Source organism: Hypomesus nipponensis, chromosome 17 (genome assembly GCF_054491055.1).
Source record: "Hypomesus nipponensis isolate SF chromosome 17, ASM5449105v1, whole genome shotgun sequence".
Taxonomy (NCBI): Eukaryota; Metazoa; Chordata; class Actinopteri; order Osmeriformes; family Osmeridae; genus Hypomesus; species Hypomesus nipponensis.
Genome location: NC_140377.1, coordinates 7,769,185 through 7,789,128, shown reverse-complemented (window position 1 = coordinate 7,789,128; position 19,944 = coordinate 7,769,185). Strand labels below are relative to the sequence as shown.

General features: G+C 44.0%; 5 protein-coding genes across 5 annotated transcripts; 1 reads left to right on the top strand and 4 right to left on the bottom strand.

Annotated features, from left to right (window-relative positions):
- Nucleotides 1-906: 906 nt before the first annotated feature.
- cldnk (claudin k) lies at nt 907-3,058 on the bottom strand. The gene is made up of 2 exons (XM_084677701.1): nt 2,685-3,058; nt 907-1,985 (listed from the first exon to the last, which is right to left on the bottom strand). The coding sequence occupies exon 2, from the start codon at nt 1,806-1,808 to the stop codon at nt 1,164-1,166; it is 645 nt and encodes a 214-aa protein (XP_084533827.1). The 5' UTR covers nt 1,809-1,985; nt 2,685-3,058; the 3' UTR covers nt 907-1,163.
- Nucleotides 3,059-3,120: 62 nt separating this feature from the next.
- btr02 (bloodthirsty-related gene family, member 2) lies at nt 3,121-6,366 on the bottom strand. Its single transcript, XM_084677700.1, has 7 exons — nt 6,267-6,366; nt 5,076-5,348; nt 4,874-4,951; nt 4,528-4,770; nt 4,261-4,408; nt 4,138-4,164; nt 3,121-4,029 (listed from the first exon to the last, which is right to left on the bottom strand). Exons 2-7 carry the CDS (start codon nt 5,343-5,345, stop codon nt 3,485-3,487), a joined length of 1,311 nt encoding a protein of 436 aa, XP_084533826.1. The 5' UTR covers nt 5,346-5,348; nt 6,267-6,366; the 3' UTR covers nt 3,121-3,484.
- A 286-nt stretch (nt 6,367-6,652) lies between these two features.
- Nucleotides 6,653-7,914, bottom strand: LOC146253292 (GTPase IMAP family member 9). The gene is made up of 2 exons (XM_084676629.1): nt 7,899-7,914; nt 6,653-7,807 (listed from the first exon to the last, which is right to left on the bottom strand). Exons 1-2 carry the CDS (start codon nt 7,912-7,914, stop codon nt 6,777-6,779), a joined length of 1,047 nt encoding a protein of 348 aa, XP_084532755.1. The 3' UTR covers nt 6,653-6,776.
- A 957-nt stretch (nt 7,915-8,871) lies between these two features.
- Nucleotides 8,872-13,662, top strand: rsad1 (radical S-adenosyl methionine domain containing 1). The gene is made up of 9 exons (XM_084677965.1): nt 8,872-9,294; nt 9,405-9,538; nt 9,668-9,872; nt 10,038-10,403; nt 10,530-10,593; nt 10,700-10,847; nt 11,011-11,065; nt 11,159-11,262; nt 11,375-13,662. The coding sequence occupies exons 1-9, from the start codon at nt 9,154-9,156 to the stop codon at nt 11,466-11,468; spliced, it is 1,311 nt and encodes a 436-aa protein (XP_084534091.1). The 5' UTR covers nt 8,872-9,153; the 3' UTR covers nt 11,469-13,662.
- Nucleotides 13,663-14,504: 842 nt separating this feature from the next.
- Nucleotides 14,505-15,401, bottom strand: rasd2a (RASD family member 2a). Its single transcript, XM_084678198.1, has 2 exons — nt 15,148-15,401; nt 14,505-15,053 (listed from the first exon to the last, which is right to left on the bottom strand). The coding sequence occupies exons 1-2, from the start codon at nt 15,386-15,388 to the stop codon at nt 14,533-14,535; spliced, it is 762 nt and encodes a 253-aa protein (XP_084534324.1). The 5' UTR covers nt 15,389-15,401; the 3' UTR covers nt 14,505-14,532.
- Nucleotides 15,402-19,944: the final 4,543 nt, after the last annotated feature.

Sequence of the window (19,944 nt, the reverse complement as noted above, 5' to 3'; positions counted from 1 at the left end):
AAGCAACAATACAGTCGATGGCAAGATGTATTTACGGATGTCTTTTTGATTCAAATAAAAAGAGACTGTATTAATGACTGTAATGGCCCTCTCGATTTTAAGTTGGAATTCTGAAAGATGTTCATGTTTCGTGAGATCACTGGAAGCTTCCTGAGGGTTTTGAAGCCGCCAGGGGGCTAAAACCCCTATGATCACAGTAGCATGAAGAGTAGAATCTGAAGGATCTCAGTTATGTCTCATGAATAAAGATGAAGCTCTCTAACTGTGGTTTGAGACATCCCACATGACATGCTTACACACACACACCCAGGCACACGCACAATACACAAAGTTGAATCAGGATCAGTGTGTGCGTTCTCATTGTATGTCCTGAATCAGCGGTTTGGAGAGTTGACCTCAGCTCATATGGAAAACCAACATTGCCTGCTATTGTCACCCATATATGGGGGAGGAGATACCTTTAACCCAATGATGTCAGCTATCCATTGTTAACAGTCTGGTTTTTCCTGAATCTAAACCCCCATGCCTGACACACAGACAACAAAACTGATTCTTGGCATCTCAAGACATTTATAAAGCACACATATTGTTCCAAGTCTTGAAAGCATTGGCAGGAGATTTAAGCTAGAGGACTGCTAGTTGGGTAAAATACCATTCACACACTTTCTTCGACAGTCTACCACCACACACACCATTGTACACACGTCCCCATTGTTCCGTTGTTCCGTCCCAATCAGCACCACTCACACTGCTGTCCACATTAACCGCCCATGGCTTTGCTGGGCAGCAAAGATCTTTGTTTTCCATGACCAGAGCAGCGTATCATCCCTCTCTGATCAAATACAATGTGAGTTTAAGATTCTATATTTTATGTCTACTACAGATTAATTCACGCGGTTTGCAATGTTGGAATTGGTAGACCGAAGATTTTATTGTGTTTTACACTGACAGACAAGAAAGGGTTATCAGAGTACACAAGGTTTGACATAACCAAAAGGCTTCACATTTCCCCCCACAGACTCTTACAACGTTTTGAATGACAAAACAACAATGAATAACATTAAATATCAAAGTATTAAAAGGAGTACTGCCAGAGAAAAAATAGCTTCAATTTTCAGTTGTCAGGGATGGTTTCATTGGAACTGACTGGTGGGTTTCGGAACTCAGACGTAACCTTTGACCTGTGCGGCTGGTGCCCTGCGGGGGCTGCTGTCGCTGCTGAAGGTAGGTGAGCCGGGTATACCAGGAGGACTGGACCCGGCGTAGAGCAGAGAGCCCCCAATGAGGAGGAGGGCAGATGCCCCCCAGCCCAGGTAGAGGGCAGGGCCCAGCTCTCGCTTGTGTGGGGCAGCCACGTGGGGGTCATAGAAATCCCTGATGATGGAGTGGGCAGTCCAGCAGATGGGCACAAGGTAGAGGAACCCCGCGATGGCAAACAGGGCACCAGCGATGCGGGCGACGCGAGCCTTAAGGCTGTTCTGGCCTATGCATTTGGTGCACTTGACCCCCACCACACCTAAAGCCAGAGCCATGCCACACATCAGGACAGAGAGCACAGTGAGGCCCCGGGCCGCCTGCATGTCGCTGGGCAGGGCCAGCATGCTGTCGTACACCTTACATTGAATCTGGCCGGTGCTCTGAACAATGCAGGTCATCCACAGGCCCTCCCAGATGATCTGGGCCGTCACTATGTTGTTCCCGATGAAGGCAGTGACACGCCACAGGGGTATGGCACACACCAAAGCCCCACCCACCCATCCCACGATGGACAGGACCAGGCCCAGTAACTGCATGCCCGTAGTTGCCATGGCAATCGGATTTGGCGGATTGGTGTCGGGTTTGTCTTTGGTGCTATGGTTGGTGATGGAGTGTCACAGGGTGGCCAAGAATAGTCCCAAACACAGCGACAGACGTTAAATGACTTGCACAATCTTCCTCTCCAAGGTTGATGTTGAAGTCTACTGGGGAAGTCAAAGATAGGTATCCTAAGAGAAAGACCATAAAAAAAACTATAATATCCAGATGAACTCACTTGTGTCAGAATACAAACAGACCACGACTGGGACATGGGACTACGATAACAGAAGCAAATGTACAGTAGTTCGACTAAGATATTCAGTCGGCAAAGTAACATAGCATTATGAAGGCATCAAAAGACTTATGGTGCTTATGTTTATCATAAATATTTGGAGACACACTGGGGGGGCCTGGAGTAAGTGGATTCCAGTAAAGACCACAGATAATGGTTTCCTTTCACACAGCTGTGGGTGTAGAGCTACGCCTGGCCAGGCGAGTGGATTATCACAGAAAAACATGAGGAGATTCTGAACACAAGCAGCTTTCATGGAAGCTGGAGTGGGCCATGACGACCTGTGTCTGTTTATGGCTGTTCTCAATGTCCATTTCTTACCAATACAATACTCTCTCCAAATTGAAAATGGGAGAGAACAGATGAGGCTACAACTTTGATGTCTATCAGGAGTTGGGCCAACCCGCTTTTTCTTAGAGGATATTCACAAAACTGAGCATCACTGACACACTGTTAAGATTATCACGATAAAGCAATACAAAATCATGAGTTACGTCACTGTAGCTACTCCACAGATTTGATAGATACCAACACAGAGATTTCATTTTGCTTTGTTACGCCGTCTTTGGCCGATTTATCATGTTGCAATAGTTACCTCAGAAGATTTTGGTTCTCTCCGTGAAGCGATCCTCTGAGCGCCAGCCAGTGTTGCTTCAGCAGTTCTGTGGATCAGACGTGAGGGTTCCTGGATCGAGTTGATGAGGGTCCAGTCAGTTCAGCTCAGTCCACAGGTAGGTGACAGATTAGCACAGGAGCATCAGAGGTCAGGTGAGCCTCAACAGAGGGGCGAGCTTCAACACCCAGGACAGGACTGAAGAGAGGGCTGCCCTCTGGGATGCCAGCGCAAGTTTGTGTGACAGTGGGCAGAAGCACGCGCTTGTGTGCGCGCCCGTGTGCCAGCGAGTGAATGAGTGAATGTGTCTGAGTGTGTCTCCCAGTGCCTGGTGTTCAGGCACAAAGACACGCTGTTCTGCTGTCCTCTGCCCCTCGTCCCCCAGCGCACCCAGCCCCCTGACCCCATACTCCACCATCCATCCACCCAACAACCCCTTCTGTCTTTTTCATCTTTTGCTCTCTTGTTCCTTGATGTGCTCTATTCTTTTCATACGCCCTCCTTCTTGCTTTTCTGATGTTTGATGGGTACTGAAGGTGTTCAGTCAGAAGAGTCACTGAGTGCTTTTTATTGTTCCTTGCCTGATGTAACCCTACTTGTCTCTCTAATAAAAGGAAATACAGAGTCCATTACTCTCTGTAACCCATCTTTAAACCTAAAGTACTTAATATAGCTCCTTACTCTATTTATAAATTAAATATATTTATTACATGCTTTGCTCAATTAATAATAACAGTTGTTATAAAAGACCTCTAATATCATATGTGGTGTATGTTGAGGGTTCAAATGTTACAGCAGCTGGATGAGATTGTGAGAGGGGAAGCATTTTTGCCTCCATGATAGAGACCAGGAGAGAAAATGGGATGAAGACTGTCTGTGAAGGTATCCTTGAAGGAGAACATGTAAACACCCGTCTCAACACAGTAGAAGGACACCCGGCCTTCCCGGTAGTCCAGATACACCCCAACCTTCCTGGGCCTTTGTTCCATAGCCACTGGAGTGACAGGGTCTGTGTTTGCAATGTACTGACCCCCATTCTTCAGGCTTACTGTCCAAAAGCCATTGGCTGGGATAACGTTGAACTTCCCCTTCCTGTTGATGGACTGTCTGGCCACACCCAGGGTCCAATCGATCTTGTCCCCCACCTCCACCTCCCAGTAGTACCTCCCTATTGTGAAGCTTTCTCGCCCCAGGACGTTGGCCACGCGGTCAAACCGCTTGGGGTGGTCAGGGACCTCCTGGCGCTTGTCTGTGTGTCTGACCTGCTTCCGGTTCTCTGAGATGAAGAGGAACGCATGGGCAGTCTTGGGATTCAGAGTGACCTCAGCTAGGGTGAAAGAGGCGGAGGGGAGGATTTGTGAGTGGCAGTATCGCATTGTTAAAAACTAGTGTCAACAGCATAATGACAGAATCTCTGGTTTGTGTAGAGACATACCTGCATATCTCTGTATTCTCTTCAACTCTGCAAAATATTTGTGTAAAAGAGAAAATGTTTCACTTTCACACCACAAAAGGAGATAATGAAATGATACACAGTAACTTGTATTGTCTCACTGACCAGCCTTGGAGAGTCTGTTAACCTCGGACTTTATCTTGACCATCACGTCTGACATCGCTCCTCTGGTGACCCCCACACAAAGGTCAGTTTCTATGGTAACCTTGGACCAATCCTTCAGCTCAGAGCAGCGAATGGAGGGGGTGTTGCTCTAAAGCACACACAAATAGGTAATAAGCAGTTTATTGTCTCTTAAGTCAAAAGTATACGTCGGCAGACATTCTAGTTCCCAATAAGATTGTCTGTGCGTAATGTTTCCCAAATACTCACTAATGTACCATGCTTCTTGTCTACACATGGTTCATCAGCGTCCGGAGACTTCTGCTCCGTGCTTTTTTTCATCAGCTCCTCAATCTCCCGCTCCAGATCCTCCACCATTGTCTCCACCCTCTTCTCTTCCTCCGTCTGTCTTTCCTCGATGGACGTCACAACTGCTTTGTGGCTCTTTTCCATGAAGCTCACCAAGGCCGAAAACACCCTCTGACTTTCTCGCACCTCTCTTAAACATGAATTCTGATTGAACAAATAAGAGGGTTACCCATTTATCTTGTTGAAAACGTTATTGGAGAAAACAAGAATTCGGCCACTCCACATTTGCGAAACATGTTGGACTCACTTTCAAGAGCTGCAAGGAGTGTTTGAGTTTCTCTACTTTCTCAACCCTCTCCTGTATCATCTGGTCTACATCAACCACCTGTATGGAAGAAAGACGGATACACACAAACTGTTAAAACCAACCAGGAAACAACAAACAAATTAGACATCAGTGGCGATCGGGTTTGCATAAACGTCAAAACGCAGAAGATGGCTGACAGTACCGTCTCTTCAGCCACGGGTTTCTCCGGTCTAGTCTTCCTGTAGTTGTCACAGACATCATCCAGGATGCGATTGACACTCAGGTCGGGTTTGGCCTGGTACACTCTCTTACAGAGGGGACAGTAGTCACAATGCTGGCGGCTCCAGTAGTGACAGAGACAGGCCCTACAGAAGCTGTGTCCACATGGGATGGTCACCGGGTTGCTGAAGATCTTCTTACACAGAGCGCACAGGAAGTGCTTCTCAGAGAGGAGGCTGATGGTAGATGCCATGCTCTGGAATCAGCAGCATGTGCTGTTAAGTTCTCACAGTCGTGTTATTGTCTGGCAAGAACATTTTTTGAGTGACAAGAGTAAGTAACTGTAATGCAACACCTGTGGGAGGCTTTTAACTGACATTTTTATGTATCAGTGGTATTTCGTTTTCTCAAGGATATCAGTTGCGTTGGAAAACAATTATGACGTGAGTGAGAGGTGTGTTTCAAGGGCTGTTATGACATTTTATGGAACAAAAAATGTTGCATAACAACAAGCTTTTTTTCAATTCAAGCCGACCTTCCACAGAATAATTAGTTGGTGAAAGGCTAGAGTCACGGAATGCAATTTACTGAAAGACACGATGTGGGGTGTTACCAGAATTCAGACTGTCTAAAGACGCAAAATAATTTATTGTCCTTGTTGACATCGCTAAAGCAAGCAGAGCAACATTCCATCTCATGCAATTTCCCTGGACAAAAGAATGTGAAATACCTAAAGTGTGGTCAAAGTCATGATCATGTACACAGGCTATCTCAAGATAACAGTTGTCTGTCTCTGCGTGTGAGTGTGTGAGTGTGTGAGTGTGTGTGGGTGGGTGAGGTTATAGGATAAAATGATTGGATGAAAGTATGTTGTAGAACAGGTTGCACCAAAGTTTCAGTTACGTCATTGAAGATCAAGGAACCAATCGTATCAGCAACAAAATAGTTATTTAAAATCATGTTATGAGGAACGCTTTCAAACTCTAAGTTCTATAATTTTTACGTGCAATCATTGTCATACTAACAATCAAAATGTAATCTGTTCTAATGCTTTAAATGTATGTGTTTACCTGAAATGACTGATTACCAGTAAAAGTTGTCAATTCTCAAAGCACAGTCTTTTATTCTGAATAATAGTTTCTGGATGTACAGTAGCCTATAGGGTTCTTCTTACCTGACCACTGGTTCCTGTCTGGAGTCAGCGGCAGTCTGTCGCACAGCGTCTGTGTTTCTGTGTCAAGTTTCTAGGTAGTTGTGAGCTGAGCGAGTTCAGGTTATTTGTGTTCCGCTGTGCTGTTGGTGAGTAGGCTGTGCCTTGAGACAACAGCAGTCTGAGTTACGACTCCTCCCTGAAAGGCCCTTGGCAGTGCTTACCTGCCCTCTGTGTGTGAAGTACAACTGCTGCCGGAGGTTTGGATTTCAGTTTTTGTCATGTTACATAAGTGAAACAATCACAATGGCAGCAAATAAATGAGCTTTTAAGACAACATTTATTTGGACACATTTATTCAAACATGCTATGTCATGTCTCTATTGAATTTACAGTTTTTAGCCGTAAATTTTTTTTTTCTAGAGATGGAATTCAGTCAAAAGGAATACTACCACAAACTCAGATACTGGTTCAGTGCATTTTGTCGAGTCTGTACAGATCCAACACCAGGGGATGATACACAGCAAAAACAAGTCATAGTCGGGGGGCTCGGAAGAAGCGGTTGATGAAGACAGAGTTGAAGTTGAAGAGGTTGGCATGGGGTCCCACCCTGTCCTCCAGATGCTCCACGGCCACTTGGGCAGCTCCTCCCGCCGCTGCCCCCACTGCTCCACCAACGGCTCCGCCCACCGCAATGCCAGCAGGCCCCTCCACGGCCCCCACCACCATCCCCATGACCGCCCCTGCCGCAAAGCCCAGCCCCACCCCTACGGCCAGCGAAGTCCTAAGCCAGCTGTTGTCCATCTCCGCCTTTGCCCTGATCTCTGCCTCGACGCTGGCGTTATAGGCGTCCATCTGCCAATGGAGCTCCTCCCCTCCATACTGCTGCTGTAGCTCGTTCCACGCGCTCTCTGTTTCGGCGGCTCTCTTCTTCTGCAGCTTCTTCTCCTCCTTCCTCACCTTCTCCTCCGCCTTCTGATAGGCCCGGCTGGTGTAGCAGCGCCCCCCCATGGCGGCCAGCATCCTCTCGATCTTCTGCAGCAGCTCTCGGTCCTGGCTGCGGTCGCGCCAGTTCTTGTTGAAGATGTGGTAGCGTCCCCCGCACTGGTCGATCAGCGCTTTGAGAGGCCTGTCGGGCCTCAGCACGCAGGCTTCCAAAGCCGCTCCGTCCAGACTTCCCTCGTAGGCTAAGAGCACCATGCTGTAGTTCAGGGAGTCCAGTCCGTACTTCTTCACCACCAGCAGGGAGGTTTTGATGTCATTTGGGGAGATCTCATCCAAGTCAAAGGAAAAGAGCAGGGCGTGCGGCCCAGGGGCGGTCAAACACTTGGACCTATTTAACTCCTCTTTCATCTTGGCGTGAGACAGGTCTTTGTTGTACAGGTTAGGCGCGTTGACCACGGCGACGCGCCTGCCAGCCAGGTTGCCATGGTTCTTCCTGCTCCCTGGGATGATGTTGACGTCCTTGGAGAACTCCTCCCGGCCCAATATGGCGTTGGTGAGGTCGAACTGGGATGGTCCACTGCTACCAATCACCAGAACCCTCAACTCCATATCAGTGGATGCTGTTCAGAAGAGATGACCCCATTTAACACAAATGTACATTTTCATTGTAGGTATACATTACAACGGTCAACAATATAGTGAATGACTCACATTGCCTTCTGTCCATCTGATGAAGATACAGATTCACTCCAGGGTTTTCTACGATGTTCAGCCTCTGTGATCACTACTGGATCTCTCGTCCAAAGACAGTTTTGGACCCACCAAATATAACCCTGCCTCTTTCTCTCTGTTGATTGGATACCAGTTTTCATACTAGGTGGAAAATACCCAGAGGGCAGAAAGCTGCTGCAGCATTTAGTTCAGTTCATGATAAACATGAACTGGCCCCTAACATAAGCAATAATTATGCTATTGCTAAAAACAAACAAGCAAAATGTTATATTTGCATTGTTTTTGTACAGCTATATACATAAATCTCTTTTTAAGAAGATTTAAATGCCAAGTCGATTTCAATAGCAAAAAAAGAAGGCCAAAATCTACTGGTCATCGATGGACAAATGCTAGGCTGTATGTTTTAATCATAATTTTAGGATAACTTTATCATAAAATTATCCAAAAGGTCATTTAAATGTAATAGTTGTAAGACGTGTCACCGCACTAGACAGTGTGATGGCTTGGATCAGGACGATCAATAGCTCATTATGTCAGCTTGGTTCTCTGCGGGACAAGAGACACGAAAACATTCTAAATATAGACCACGGTTTCGGTTACTGTGTAAAATCGAAATAAAAAAAAGGTAGACGTGAACAAAGTGTACTATTCGTGTCATTAATGCCCCCTGACAAATCTGTTCAAGCCAAGGTTATTAAATTCTGGCGTGCAAAAAGCCCTGACACTTAACTTTTGTAAGAAAACATTTAACCACCAGTTGTTGGATTTTGTTCCTATAACTGTTTTAATTTCCGTGTACCCTACTGCTTGGTTACAGCAGAGAATGTCTAGTTACAGTTTAGCTGCCAGGCTCTTCAAAATGTTGCCTAGAGAAACAGTACCACCGTCTGGTCACAATATAAAACTGAAAGGAAATAGAAGTGTCTTCTTCCTGTACTCAGTATGTCACGACTGTGTGACATTTACGTAGGCTACTGAAGTCTCTGACACAGCGTAATAGGCAGCGAATGAGTTACATTGTAGCCCTTACGAGTTATTCGCATAGGTAATTGTCAAAGCGCTGTCAGCTCAGTCAAAAATAAAGATCACCAGCGCGGATTACTTTGACTTGAGTAGCCTATGTATAGATTGCTCTCCAAGGGCAATTTGGGCTATCTCAAGATTGATCGAAATGTAAATGATTGGACGAGCTTTTTACTTCAGAGACTGCTGATGCACAAGGGCGAAGGGAGTGATGCTGAAATTGCTCACAGCCGCAGCACGTGTACCCACTCCTTGCGTGGGTCGGTGTTTCTCTGTAATAGGGGGTGAAGAGAGATGCGCGGTGTCCAAACTAGCTCCACCAATGTCAACACAGGCTTCACTTTATGTGCACGTGAGTAAACAGCCTGTTGCATGTATATGGGCTCTGAGAAGTTGTGAGTGAAGCGTTCTCAAAATCAGACTGCCTGAAGGTTTCAGTTTAAGTCCTATGTTTTCCCACAGTGGCCCTACTGTCTGAGGCGATGCTCCTACTGCAACTTCAACAAGTACATCCATCGGTCTGATAATGATGCTGTCATGTCAGACTGCTTGCAACGGGAAACAGAGACACTTTTAAGGCTCAGTGGAGTTTCCTGGTATGTGATGTCAAGTAGTCATTTGAGCAGATCCAATCCTTTTTTCCTTGCCACATACAGAACCTGCAATCGCTTGATCTGCAATTCCAGCCTCCTCACCTTTTGATGTCAACACCTCATATTTTACAGCATAACCTCTGTGTTTTTCGGAGGGGGGACTCCTAGCCTGGCCCACCCGTCAACCGTAGCGGCTGTCCTGGAGACGGTTGCCAGGCACGCTGGTCTCTCAGACAAGGCTGAGGTCACACTGGAGGTGAACCCAACCCCAATGGGGAAGTCCAGACTGGAGGACTTCCTGCTTGCTGGGGTGAACCGCTTTTCCATTGGAGTACAGGTTAGTGGCATTTTCCTGTCAGTCTGATGTGACTTTTAGCGACGGCAGCCAATTATTGGCCTTCGTGAAGAAAGTCAAGAGTCAACTGTCAACGTATCCCACCACTGCTCTTCAATAATCATTGTTATCAATTGTAAGTGATAAATATAACTCTCCCTTCAACAGTCTCTGCAGGACAATGACTTGAAAGTCCTGGGGAGAGACCACAACTCCCAGCATGCTCGGCAGACGGTTGCAGAGGCCCAGAGGCTGTGTCCCGGTAGAGTGTCTGTGGATGTCATGTTTGGTCGTCCCAATCAAAGTGTTGAATCCTGGGAAAGGGAGCTGGAGGAGTTACTGTCCCTGTGTGATGACCATGTGTCTCTGTACCAGCTGACCCTGGAGAGAGGCACACAGCTCTTTAAGCAGGTCCAGCTGGGGGAACTGAGTGTGCCGTCTGATGATGTCACAGCTGACATGTACAAATCTGCCAGGAGAATCCTTCACGAGAGAGGATACCTGCAATATGAGGTGTCAAACTTTGCAAGACTTGTAAGTTATCAGTATAAAGTACACCGTCAATTTGATAAGGCTGTCGTACATGTTTTGCAAACTCTTACCTGATGTGGAGGATCTTTGAATAAAATGTGTGTCTTTTATTTTGTGCATTAATTATAGGATGCGGTCAGCTTGCATAATATGAACTACTGGAAGGGACATCAGTACATTGGGATAGGCCCAGGTGAGCCATGGTCACAATCCAATGCATTTCCTAACACTCTTAGCCACTGAGTTGAATTGACTCGTTTGCTGTCAGTGTTCAGTGTGGGGTTCGATTTCCCTCCTAGGTGCACATGGGCGCTTTGTTCCCTGCGCGGAGGGGGGTATCCTCAGGGAGGCTCGGACGCAGACCCTGGAGCCCGATGTGTGGATCCGAGAGGTCCAGCAGAAGGGCCACGGAACCCGCCGCCGGATCCTGCTCAACCATCTGGCACTGTAAGCTTCTCTAATGGGTCATGGTTTTCACACTGGGCTTGTGCTCCGAAGGCCTCACCCGACAGGCCTGCCATGACAGACAGATGGCGTGGGTCGGTGTTATCTTTAGTTCTTTTGTGCCCATCTTGTGAGTTTCTGCATCATTGTCGGTGTGCGATTGCAGATTGGAGGAGGTGTTGGTGATGGGACTGCGTCTGAATGCGGGCATTAATCACAAGGTGAATCATCCACGCCACATCTTCGAATCTGGATTGTGCAACATCTGATGTTAAGATTGAACGGCTTAATTACCGGTTTCCTCCATGTGACAGCATTGGCAGTTGTTCAGTCCTGCAGCCGATTTTCACAAAATCTTTGAAACGTCCAAGGAAGTACAAGAGTTTCAACAACTGGGTCTGCTTATCCTGGACGACAGGTGACAAAGGGACACATATTGTTCTTGCCAATCACAGAAGCTAGAACTCCTTCATACTGAGTCTCGTGACCTACTGGCTTCCTATCCCTGATGTATCTCCTTCTCCTCCTAGGGGTCTCCAGTGTACTTGGCAGGGCCTAGGTTTACTGGACAGTATGTTGCCAACCCTTCTGCTCGAGCTGGAAACACACGTTACCCAGAGCTAAGGCAAGGGTGTCCAAGGACAACAAGGGTGGATGGAGAGGAGAATGGACCTCCAAGCCTGGGTGACAGAGACATTGTGAAGACTTGAAGACAGGTTAGATCTTATGGACATACGCAAACCTTAAAGGATATTTACGGGAAGGTCTCAGGGACATAGTCCACATCTTGTATATTCTGTTGCTCTTTCTTCCCCGTAATGGACTGCAAAGAGACAATATACACTCTGCTTGGCTTTTTGTATTTCCAGTGTACTCATTTACGATCTCATTGCCTGCCACCTGCTTCATTCTGAAATCTTATCTCCATATCTTGGTGAATGGAGTGACCTCCTCCACTGTTCATTATAGCCCTACAATGGAGTTTCTCGTCATCTCCCTAAACCAATGAGTAGGAATGGGGATCGTTAATTGTTATCGATATCAATAACATTTTCGAGACTGCTTAACGGTCCGAGTCTTTATCGATACCACTATCGATACTTCTCTGGGGTAAGCTTGAGCTAACCACCATCTAAATGAATGAATTTGGCAAATGTTAAACATATAGCAGCACCCACACAACCCATGCCACACTTTATGTAAACAAGATTACTGAACAACATTTATAACAATAACTTAAGTTAAACAGATGTCCAATCGAACAAGGGGAAGGTATTGCTCTCAGGAGGAGGCTGGATAAAAGGAGCATATATTGGCACAATGGATCCTGGCTCTGGCTAAATCTACAATCGTCCACTACAGATGTAATATCCACAACCTGGATAAGTAACTAGTGTAAATGACTGTGATTGGTTGTTGACAAAAAGTGACATTCACAAGCCGTCATTGTTCAAAACGTTATGAAAAGTTTAACAGGTTTCAACAAAATGCACCTGGTATAGTTTAATGACCAGCTAACCAGACCCAAACCTTCCTTATCTCAGCCCTATTTTGTTGTCTCTGTTATTGTTTAAAGGCAGGTGGCAGGCCATTCAATTGAATTTAGTAATTTGATTAGACAATCAATGTAAGTTTGTGCACCAGTGATTTGATTTAAATGACTTGACTTATCTCTTGAGACATTAGATGCATTATATTACCTAGTCTCGCGGTATCGATAAGCTCGGACCTTATTGATCTTCGGGTTTTGAGAAATTTTGAACCGTGTCCCTACAGACCCGGGTATCGATCCCCATCCGTAATTGTGAAGACTAAACAGGTTAGATCTTATGGACCTATGCGAACCTTAAAGGATATTTACGGGAAGGTCTCAGGGACATGGTCCACATCTTGTATATTCTGTTGCTCTTTCTTACCCCGTAATGGACTGCAAAGAGACAATATACACTCTGCTTGGCTTTTTGTATTTCCAGTGTACTCATTTACGATCTCATTGCCTGCCACCTGCTTCATTCTGTAATCTAATCTCCATATCTTGGTGAATGGAGTGACCTCCTCCACTGTTCATTATAGCACAACAATGGAGTTTCTCATCATCTCCCGAAACTAATGACAGCAATCTCTTTGTAACAGCTACTTTGACTGAAAAAGAGGAAAGGTTGTTAATATGCAGAGTGGAGCCCTGTGTGAGTGCTATATCTTCTTTGTTTGGAAATATCCAAAAGCTTTAGCCGGCTATCAAGGTTCTTGATATTTTGAAATGAGTCATATTTCAAACTCCCATACCATCGGCACTTATTCCCCCGTAAGGTTGTGTCCTGTCCCCAACTCTTCTCCCTGTAAACAAACAGCTGCGCCTCCAGCCATCGGTCAATCAAGCTTCAAAGTTTGCAAATGACATCACCCTTATAAGGCTCATCTCTGGTGAGGATGAGTCTGCCTTCAAGTGGGAGATTGACCATCTGGTGGTGTCCTTGTGCAGGCAAAACAGCTCAACACACTAAAGACAATGAGGATGTAAGTGGACTTCAAAAAGAACCCAACCCCACCTACCCCCATCACCCTGTGTGTCTTCTTCCTGTGCACCATCACCCTGTGTGTCTGCTTCCTGTGTACCATCATCCTGTGGCCCTGACCTGACATGGCCCAAGAGGGTGTAGTTCATGCGGGAACTGAACTACAGCCAAAGCCAATTATGGTGCACTTGTACACCATCAATTTGTCACATGTTTTTTTTATTTTGTGCCTGCGTGTTTTTGTCCTTAGACTAGTATTTTGAATGCATCATCAGACCAAATGAATTCTTTGTGTTTGAAAATTTGGCAATAAAAAAAATTCTGATCATTCATACTTCAAATTTAGGCCAATGTCCATTTGTTGCTCAAGCTTGGATGGCTCTAATTGAATATATTCAGGAACAAAGTTGTCAGCTATAAAGGAAAGAGCAACACCAGACACTAATAATTACCTAATTAGACACACTGTATGTTTTGTTGCAAAGTCTCTGAGACCTCATTTTTATTGTAAAACAGATAAGGCACCAAATCTGGTATACAATCTAACTGCTAAATACAATATCGCAGTCCTTGTATATCATGTCGTGTATGTACTGCTTATCATACATGATCCTGACAGCTTCCGTCCTGGTCTTAGCACAGGACATGGAGAAGACATGGTGACAAGGCAATACACATACATGACTGCAAACGAATCAATGTTATATAAGATAGATATAGGATATATAAGATAGATATAGATAATGTAAAACTGAATCTACTAATAGGAATTTACATGTGCAAATCTTAACTCCTTCAATTTCCCCCGCGATGTGAACAATCAGTCTTCTTCAAGCATATGACGGCAGTCTGGAGCTGAAGGCTATCTTTACACATTTGTTCCAACATCAGTTTGTTGAAAGCGCCAGCACCACCCACACATTATCCTGGCCATAAATGATTTTAGTTATCTGTTTAGTCACCGTGTTTGTTGAACCAATAAGCAAATGCCTATTCCACAAAGTGAAGAGTCAAAGAATACACACTGAAGAAGGCAATAATATTTACTTAATTCATTTTAAGTACAATATTTACAATAAAATTGCTCTGGTCCAGCCAGATGCCATAGAGTATAACTCCATACATAAGATGTATTGTATTACTACAATATGTTTACTGAGAAATCTCATTATTCATTGAATATGACACTTCTCCATAGCTTTGCTCCGTTTCGTTGAGCTTTGCCCAAGAACATTCTGCAGATCACTGCTGTAACTGGGGCGAGTAGCCAAATATACCGCGCCACAAGGTCTGTCGAAGTCGCGCACACGGCTCCCTCTTCTGTCTCGTTGGCCGGTGCTCAACTCCTGATATGTACCGATGGATATTGTTTGGTGCTGTGACGGACGGGTCTCGGTGGGTAGTCCACCTAACTTTGCAAGGGCTCCGAACATCTCTTCCAGTCCCGTGCCATCTTTAGCTGAAGCCTCGAAAACAGCAGCCTCCTCAAGAAAGGCGTTGCATATTTCGGGACGGTGGACAACCCTTTCTCTTTCTAAGTCCACTTTGTTGCCGCATATTACAATTTGCGTTTTGGCAATATCTTTCAACTTCTTAAGCTTAGTTTTAGCATCAATGATCTCTTGACGCAGTGCACAGGCCTCCTTGAACGACTCTTTGTCATCCACACTAAAGACAAGGAGAAAAATATCGCCTGTTGAAAAAAGGAGGCAATCCGTTAACAATTACATTGTTACATTTAATGTAGCCTACATTCGTTAGATTGTGGCAAGGCAAATAATTCATACCTGTCAGTATGGATAGCCTTCTTTTGGCTGGAAACTCTCTCTCTATTGATGCGTCCAGTATGTCAATCTGGTAGGTCTCCCCTCGAATGTGGTATAGCTTCCTGTGGAAATCTTCAGTGGTTGGCTGGTATTTTTCTTCAAATTCGTTGTGCAAGAAACGCTGTACAATATTTGTTTTGCCTACTTTTGGTGCGCCTAGCACCACAACTCGTCGGCAGTTCTTTGGCTTGGTATGGAGCATTTCTTGCGGTGGAGTAGAGGATGTTTGGTCATGCTGTACCAACGCTACTTGATCAACGGACTTAATGTAGAATGGATCAGATGACGAATGCCGATTGCCAGTGCTGGAGGATCGGACAACTTTCTTCTTTTCTTGATTTCGCCACTGCGCCTTGACTGTCTTGATAACGTTCATGCTTGATTTGGACGCGTTGGAGTATTTATACTGCAAGAAGATTTGTGGCGAACTACAGCTTACACCTGAAACACTTGGGAGCTGAATCGTTTTCTTGTCATTCATGCGTAATTGGTGATGCCCGGCACAAGAGCTGAACGTTTTGGCGGTGCCATCAACGGAAGGGTAAATCTTCTCGCTTGTGTTCACCTCCATGTTCCTTCTTGGCTCCGAATCATTCAGATGCTATTAGATTTGCTATTCTATTGTTGAGTATGAGGCAAAAGCGTGCGCGCGCTCTTATATGCAACCCACAGCCCATGTGCAACGTCACTGCGCATCATCAGCAACTCAAAGGAATACGTACCTTTTATAGTGATGAGGAATTCTGATATAAGACCCTCTTTCGGCCTAGAATATTCTCGAAGTCAACCAGGGAATCAGTTCTAGATATGATTAAGAATGGACACTCTTTGACTCATAACTATCAATTGCAATCTGATGCCATGGAGTCAACATTGGGGGGGACGAATTACATTTTTAATGATAATTTCGGACAGCGTGCGTGGTTGCCTGTCGTATAGTAGCACATTCATATTTTGATATCAATATATTGGGGACGACAACATTTTGACCAGATGTGAATATTGGGGGGATGTGTCTCTCCCCCCCCCCCCCCCACCCATTAAGATTACGGCTTTGGTCTGATCAGGCAAATATATTCAGTTTAGTGTCGTTATGGTGTTATATTTCCTTTTTCTAATGAATGGAAGCTGAATGTATTCAGTAAATAGGCCTAAATAATTGTTAATAATCCTCATTCGTTTGTTTCTATTTTGGATATGTTACACCTGTCATGTTACACCAACAACACATTTTTGGAGCCTATAAACTATGAAAAAAAGTGGTTTTATATTTAACGTGTTTTCAGTTATTTATGGATTTCCGAAATGTGGGTGGTGGTGTTACCCTGCTTCCTCTGTGAGTGCCATGGATTATGTGTTCAGATGTTGCGCACGTCATTGTTGTCATGGACACACTCAGATGTGGGAAAAACGCGCACTCTCTGTTTGCATATTGTACAGTAATTGTCACAATGTCTCCAATTATTGGCTGGGGTAACATTTATGTAACCTACATAAATGCTCATGCAGGTTAATTAATGTTCTGGTACATTAAAAATAGAGATACAGTTAAAGCATGGAATGGCTGGGAAAAAAACGTCACAACGTTTGCATGAAAGGAAAAATAAACTGATGCCTGATTGCTGTGGTTACAATGTTGAACACTGTCAGGTTAAAGTCGGTTTATCATTATTTATTTACCTTGTTTTTGCGCTGCGTGACGCAAGCATTCCTGATGCTTGTCTACAGTCACGACCTGAGCGCTTTGTCATTCGAGGTATTACTGCCAACACAAGAGTTGCTATTCAGTGCAGTTCTCCTGAGACTAGAACTAAAACTATTCTGGATATTGCTTACCTACACATTAGACATATATTAGAAGGAGTACAGCTCCTTAATAAGCAATACTCCAAATCTTAAATATTGCAAATAATTTAACACATACTATGCTTATAAGATACTGTATTTTAGGGAAGTGTGTGTAATGTGATTATTAATCTTACTTAGTTAATATTTCTTTTACTAACGGTAAATAACGAATAAGGTAAATATGTGCTTTAATAAGGTTGCATTGCCAAATGTCAATGACAGTGAGGATTTTTGCATAGTTATGCCATTTGTGAGGCTTTGTTCCAACTGTGCTACACTAACTGATCAGGCCAGGTGGAGCCATGAGTCAACTGCACCTTGTGCGTTGTTGATGTCCTTGGTGCAGAGTTCATCCACTGGACAGTGGAGGCAACAAGTTTTCAAATGGATTCTCAGAGCAGAACTGCTTTGCATAAGGTGTGAGATGATGGAACTCCGCATGGAACTGGAATCTGCCTTGTTCGGTCTGTTAGATTTCAGAAATCTTTTTTTTTTTTAACTGTATCGTTTGTGTCAGTATGTTGCATTCCTGCAGTGATCACAAGAGCCCTTGTCTTATAATGATTGATATGAAATCATATAGAAAAAGCACAATATTAAAACCAGGCATAACAATTACAATTGAATGCATGGTCAAACAATACTATAATTACAAATTTGAGCGAACATTTTTTTTTTTTACTAATCTATGCACTTTTTTATTTCTCTAAAGGTTAGAAAATACTGAACTCAATCACTTGCACAGTTGTTCTCCATTGTCCATTATTGCTGTGCATAATGTGAGTCACATTTCTGTGTAGGGAGGTGTGTATCTGAAGGGTTTGACAATAGTTAACACCATCCTTAATCCATAAAAGTCTGTTTGGGGCTTCAAGAGCTTATTTGGTTTTAACCCCCGCTGGTGGACGAGGAAGTTCAATCACAGATTATCATCTGTGAAAGTCTAGTCATCCAGGTTAAGAAGTGTAATGAACCAATATCCACCAATACTGTCATTAATTCAGAGGTTCATTACAGTTCAGTACAGATTCATTCCTTGGTGCTGTGATGAAGACTAACTGACAGGTCACATAAACAGTATCCTCTTCTTACAGTACATTTCATTCATTCCATCCAAGGACATTTCAACCACCCACTACACCCACACTTCATGGAGGTAGAGAAATAAAAGAATGTACTGGGTCGAAAAAGGTAAAATGTATTACCATGGAGACAGATCTTTTGTGTCTTGTACTCGACATTGAATTCTCTCGAAGTCCTGAATGTCATTGAAGAAAGATGTGCAGTATCTATGACAATAGAATGGAGCTCGGGTACACAAGAAGCAATTGAAATGATGGAACAACATGTCTTTTTGAAAATACAAATACATTCCAAAATGTACCATCAGAGAACTGTGTAGAATAATAGCCAGATGAAACCCAACCAACCAGTGGGAATGAATGGTAAAAAGATTAACCATGGCTTCTTGGAAAATGTAGACAGTTTATTAGTCAGCATATGTGATGTATTAAACTGCAGACATGGTTTGTGTCGAGGGTGGACAAGAATTGGAGTACAGGTACAGGCGCCTGGTTGTGGACTCGGTTGGCGCAGGACGAATAACCTCCAACTGAAGGCCTTACTGCTTGACAACAAAACAAACCGGCCATGGAACACCATCAACCTCTAAAGGGAAGTGACTGAGAAGACTCTTTTACGCACTGAGGCTCAAATCCTTCAAGGTCTGCAGCAAGATGCTGCAGATGTTCCATGCGCCTGTTGTGGCCAGTGTCCTCATCCAAGCTGCAGTGCACTGGGGAGGCAGCATGATGGAAAGGGATGCTAGCTAAACAGGAGAAGCTATTGAGGAAAGCCAGCTCTGTAATTGCTGACCAGATGGACACACTTTGTATAAAAGTTGAGAAAATGACTCGTAGCAGGCCGCTGTCCAGCGTTGACAGCATAGACTACCCCCTCTTCAACACATTTGAAGGACAGAGGAGCATGTTAACCGACCGACACATTTGAATGGGAAGCTCAAATTAGCGCCTAAATACGTTTTTTTTCTCTCCCATGTACAAAAGCCACTTCAACACTTCTCCATTTGTGAGATACTGGTCAGATCTGAGTCGCTGAGCAGACTAATGGCCTAGTGACTGTTCTCCTCTTACAAGCTCATTACTGTGCATCTGTTCTGTTTCTCTATCTTAAATTGAATTTACAGTTTTTATTATATATACAATATTATATATTCTCTATTACAAGTCTCTAACTAAATATATTATTTTACACCTATTCTATAACTGTATATACTATGCAACTATATACATATTTCTATTTCTATACTCTATTTCCTACATATGCAACTGCCGTACTATAATTTTTCTCAAGTATTTATATTTGTGCACACTGCACATTTAAGTGCAAAAATATTAGTTATGAGCTTTCTTATGCTTAAAACAAGTACATCTGGCTGCCAGTGCTGTAAGAACATTTCACTTGATAAGATTTCAAAGAATAACGTGTTGTTTACTTAAATCAAGTTACTAGATAAGGTATTTATCCTAGAAACAAGTCAACTAGATTTAAATGCTAAAAACAAGATTGTCACTCAGATGTTTTGCATTGCCATAAAACCACATGAGGGCAGCATTGAGAAGGACATTGTCTCTCTCAGAACAAAAGCCTTTGAAAAGCATTTTGTTGCATAGACAGCTCTGGTATTTGTAATTTAAAGGAAATAATTGATATGAAAACTATAGAACCCTAAATTACTCCTTTCCACTCAATCTCAAACTACTCATAGTTCAGGTTTTAGTCAATCAGGAGGTTCCATGAACAAAAACTTGAAATATAAATGTTTAGTTGATTTTTTAGTTGGTCCCTCTCTCTCTGTCCCAAGGTACCATCTTTTAAAGGCCCTGTGAT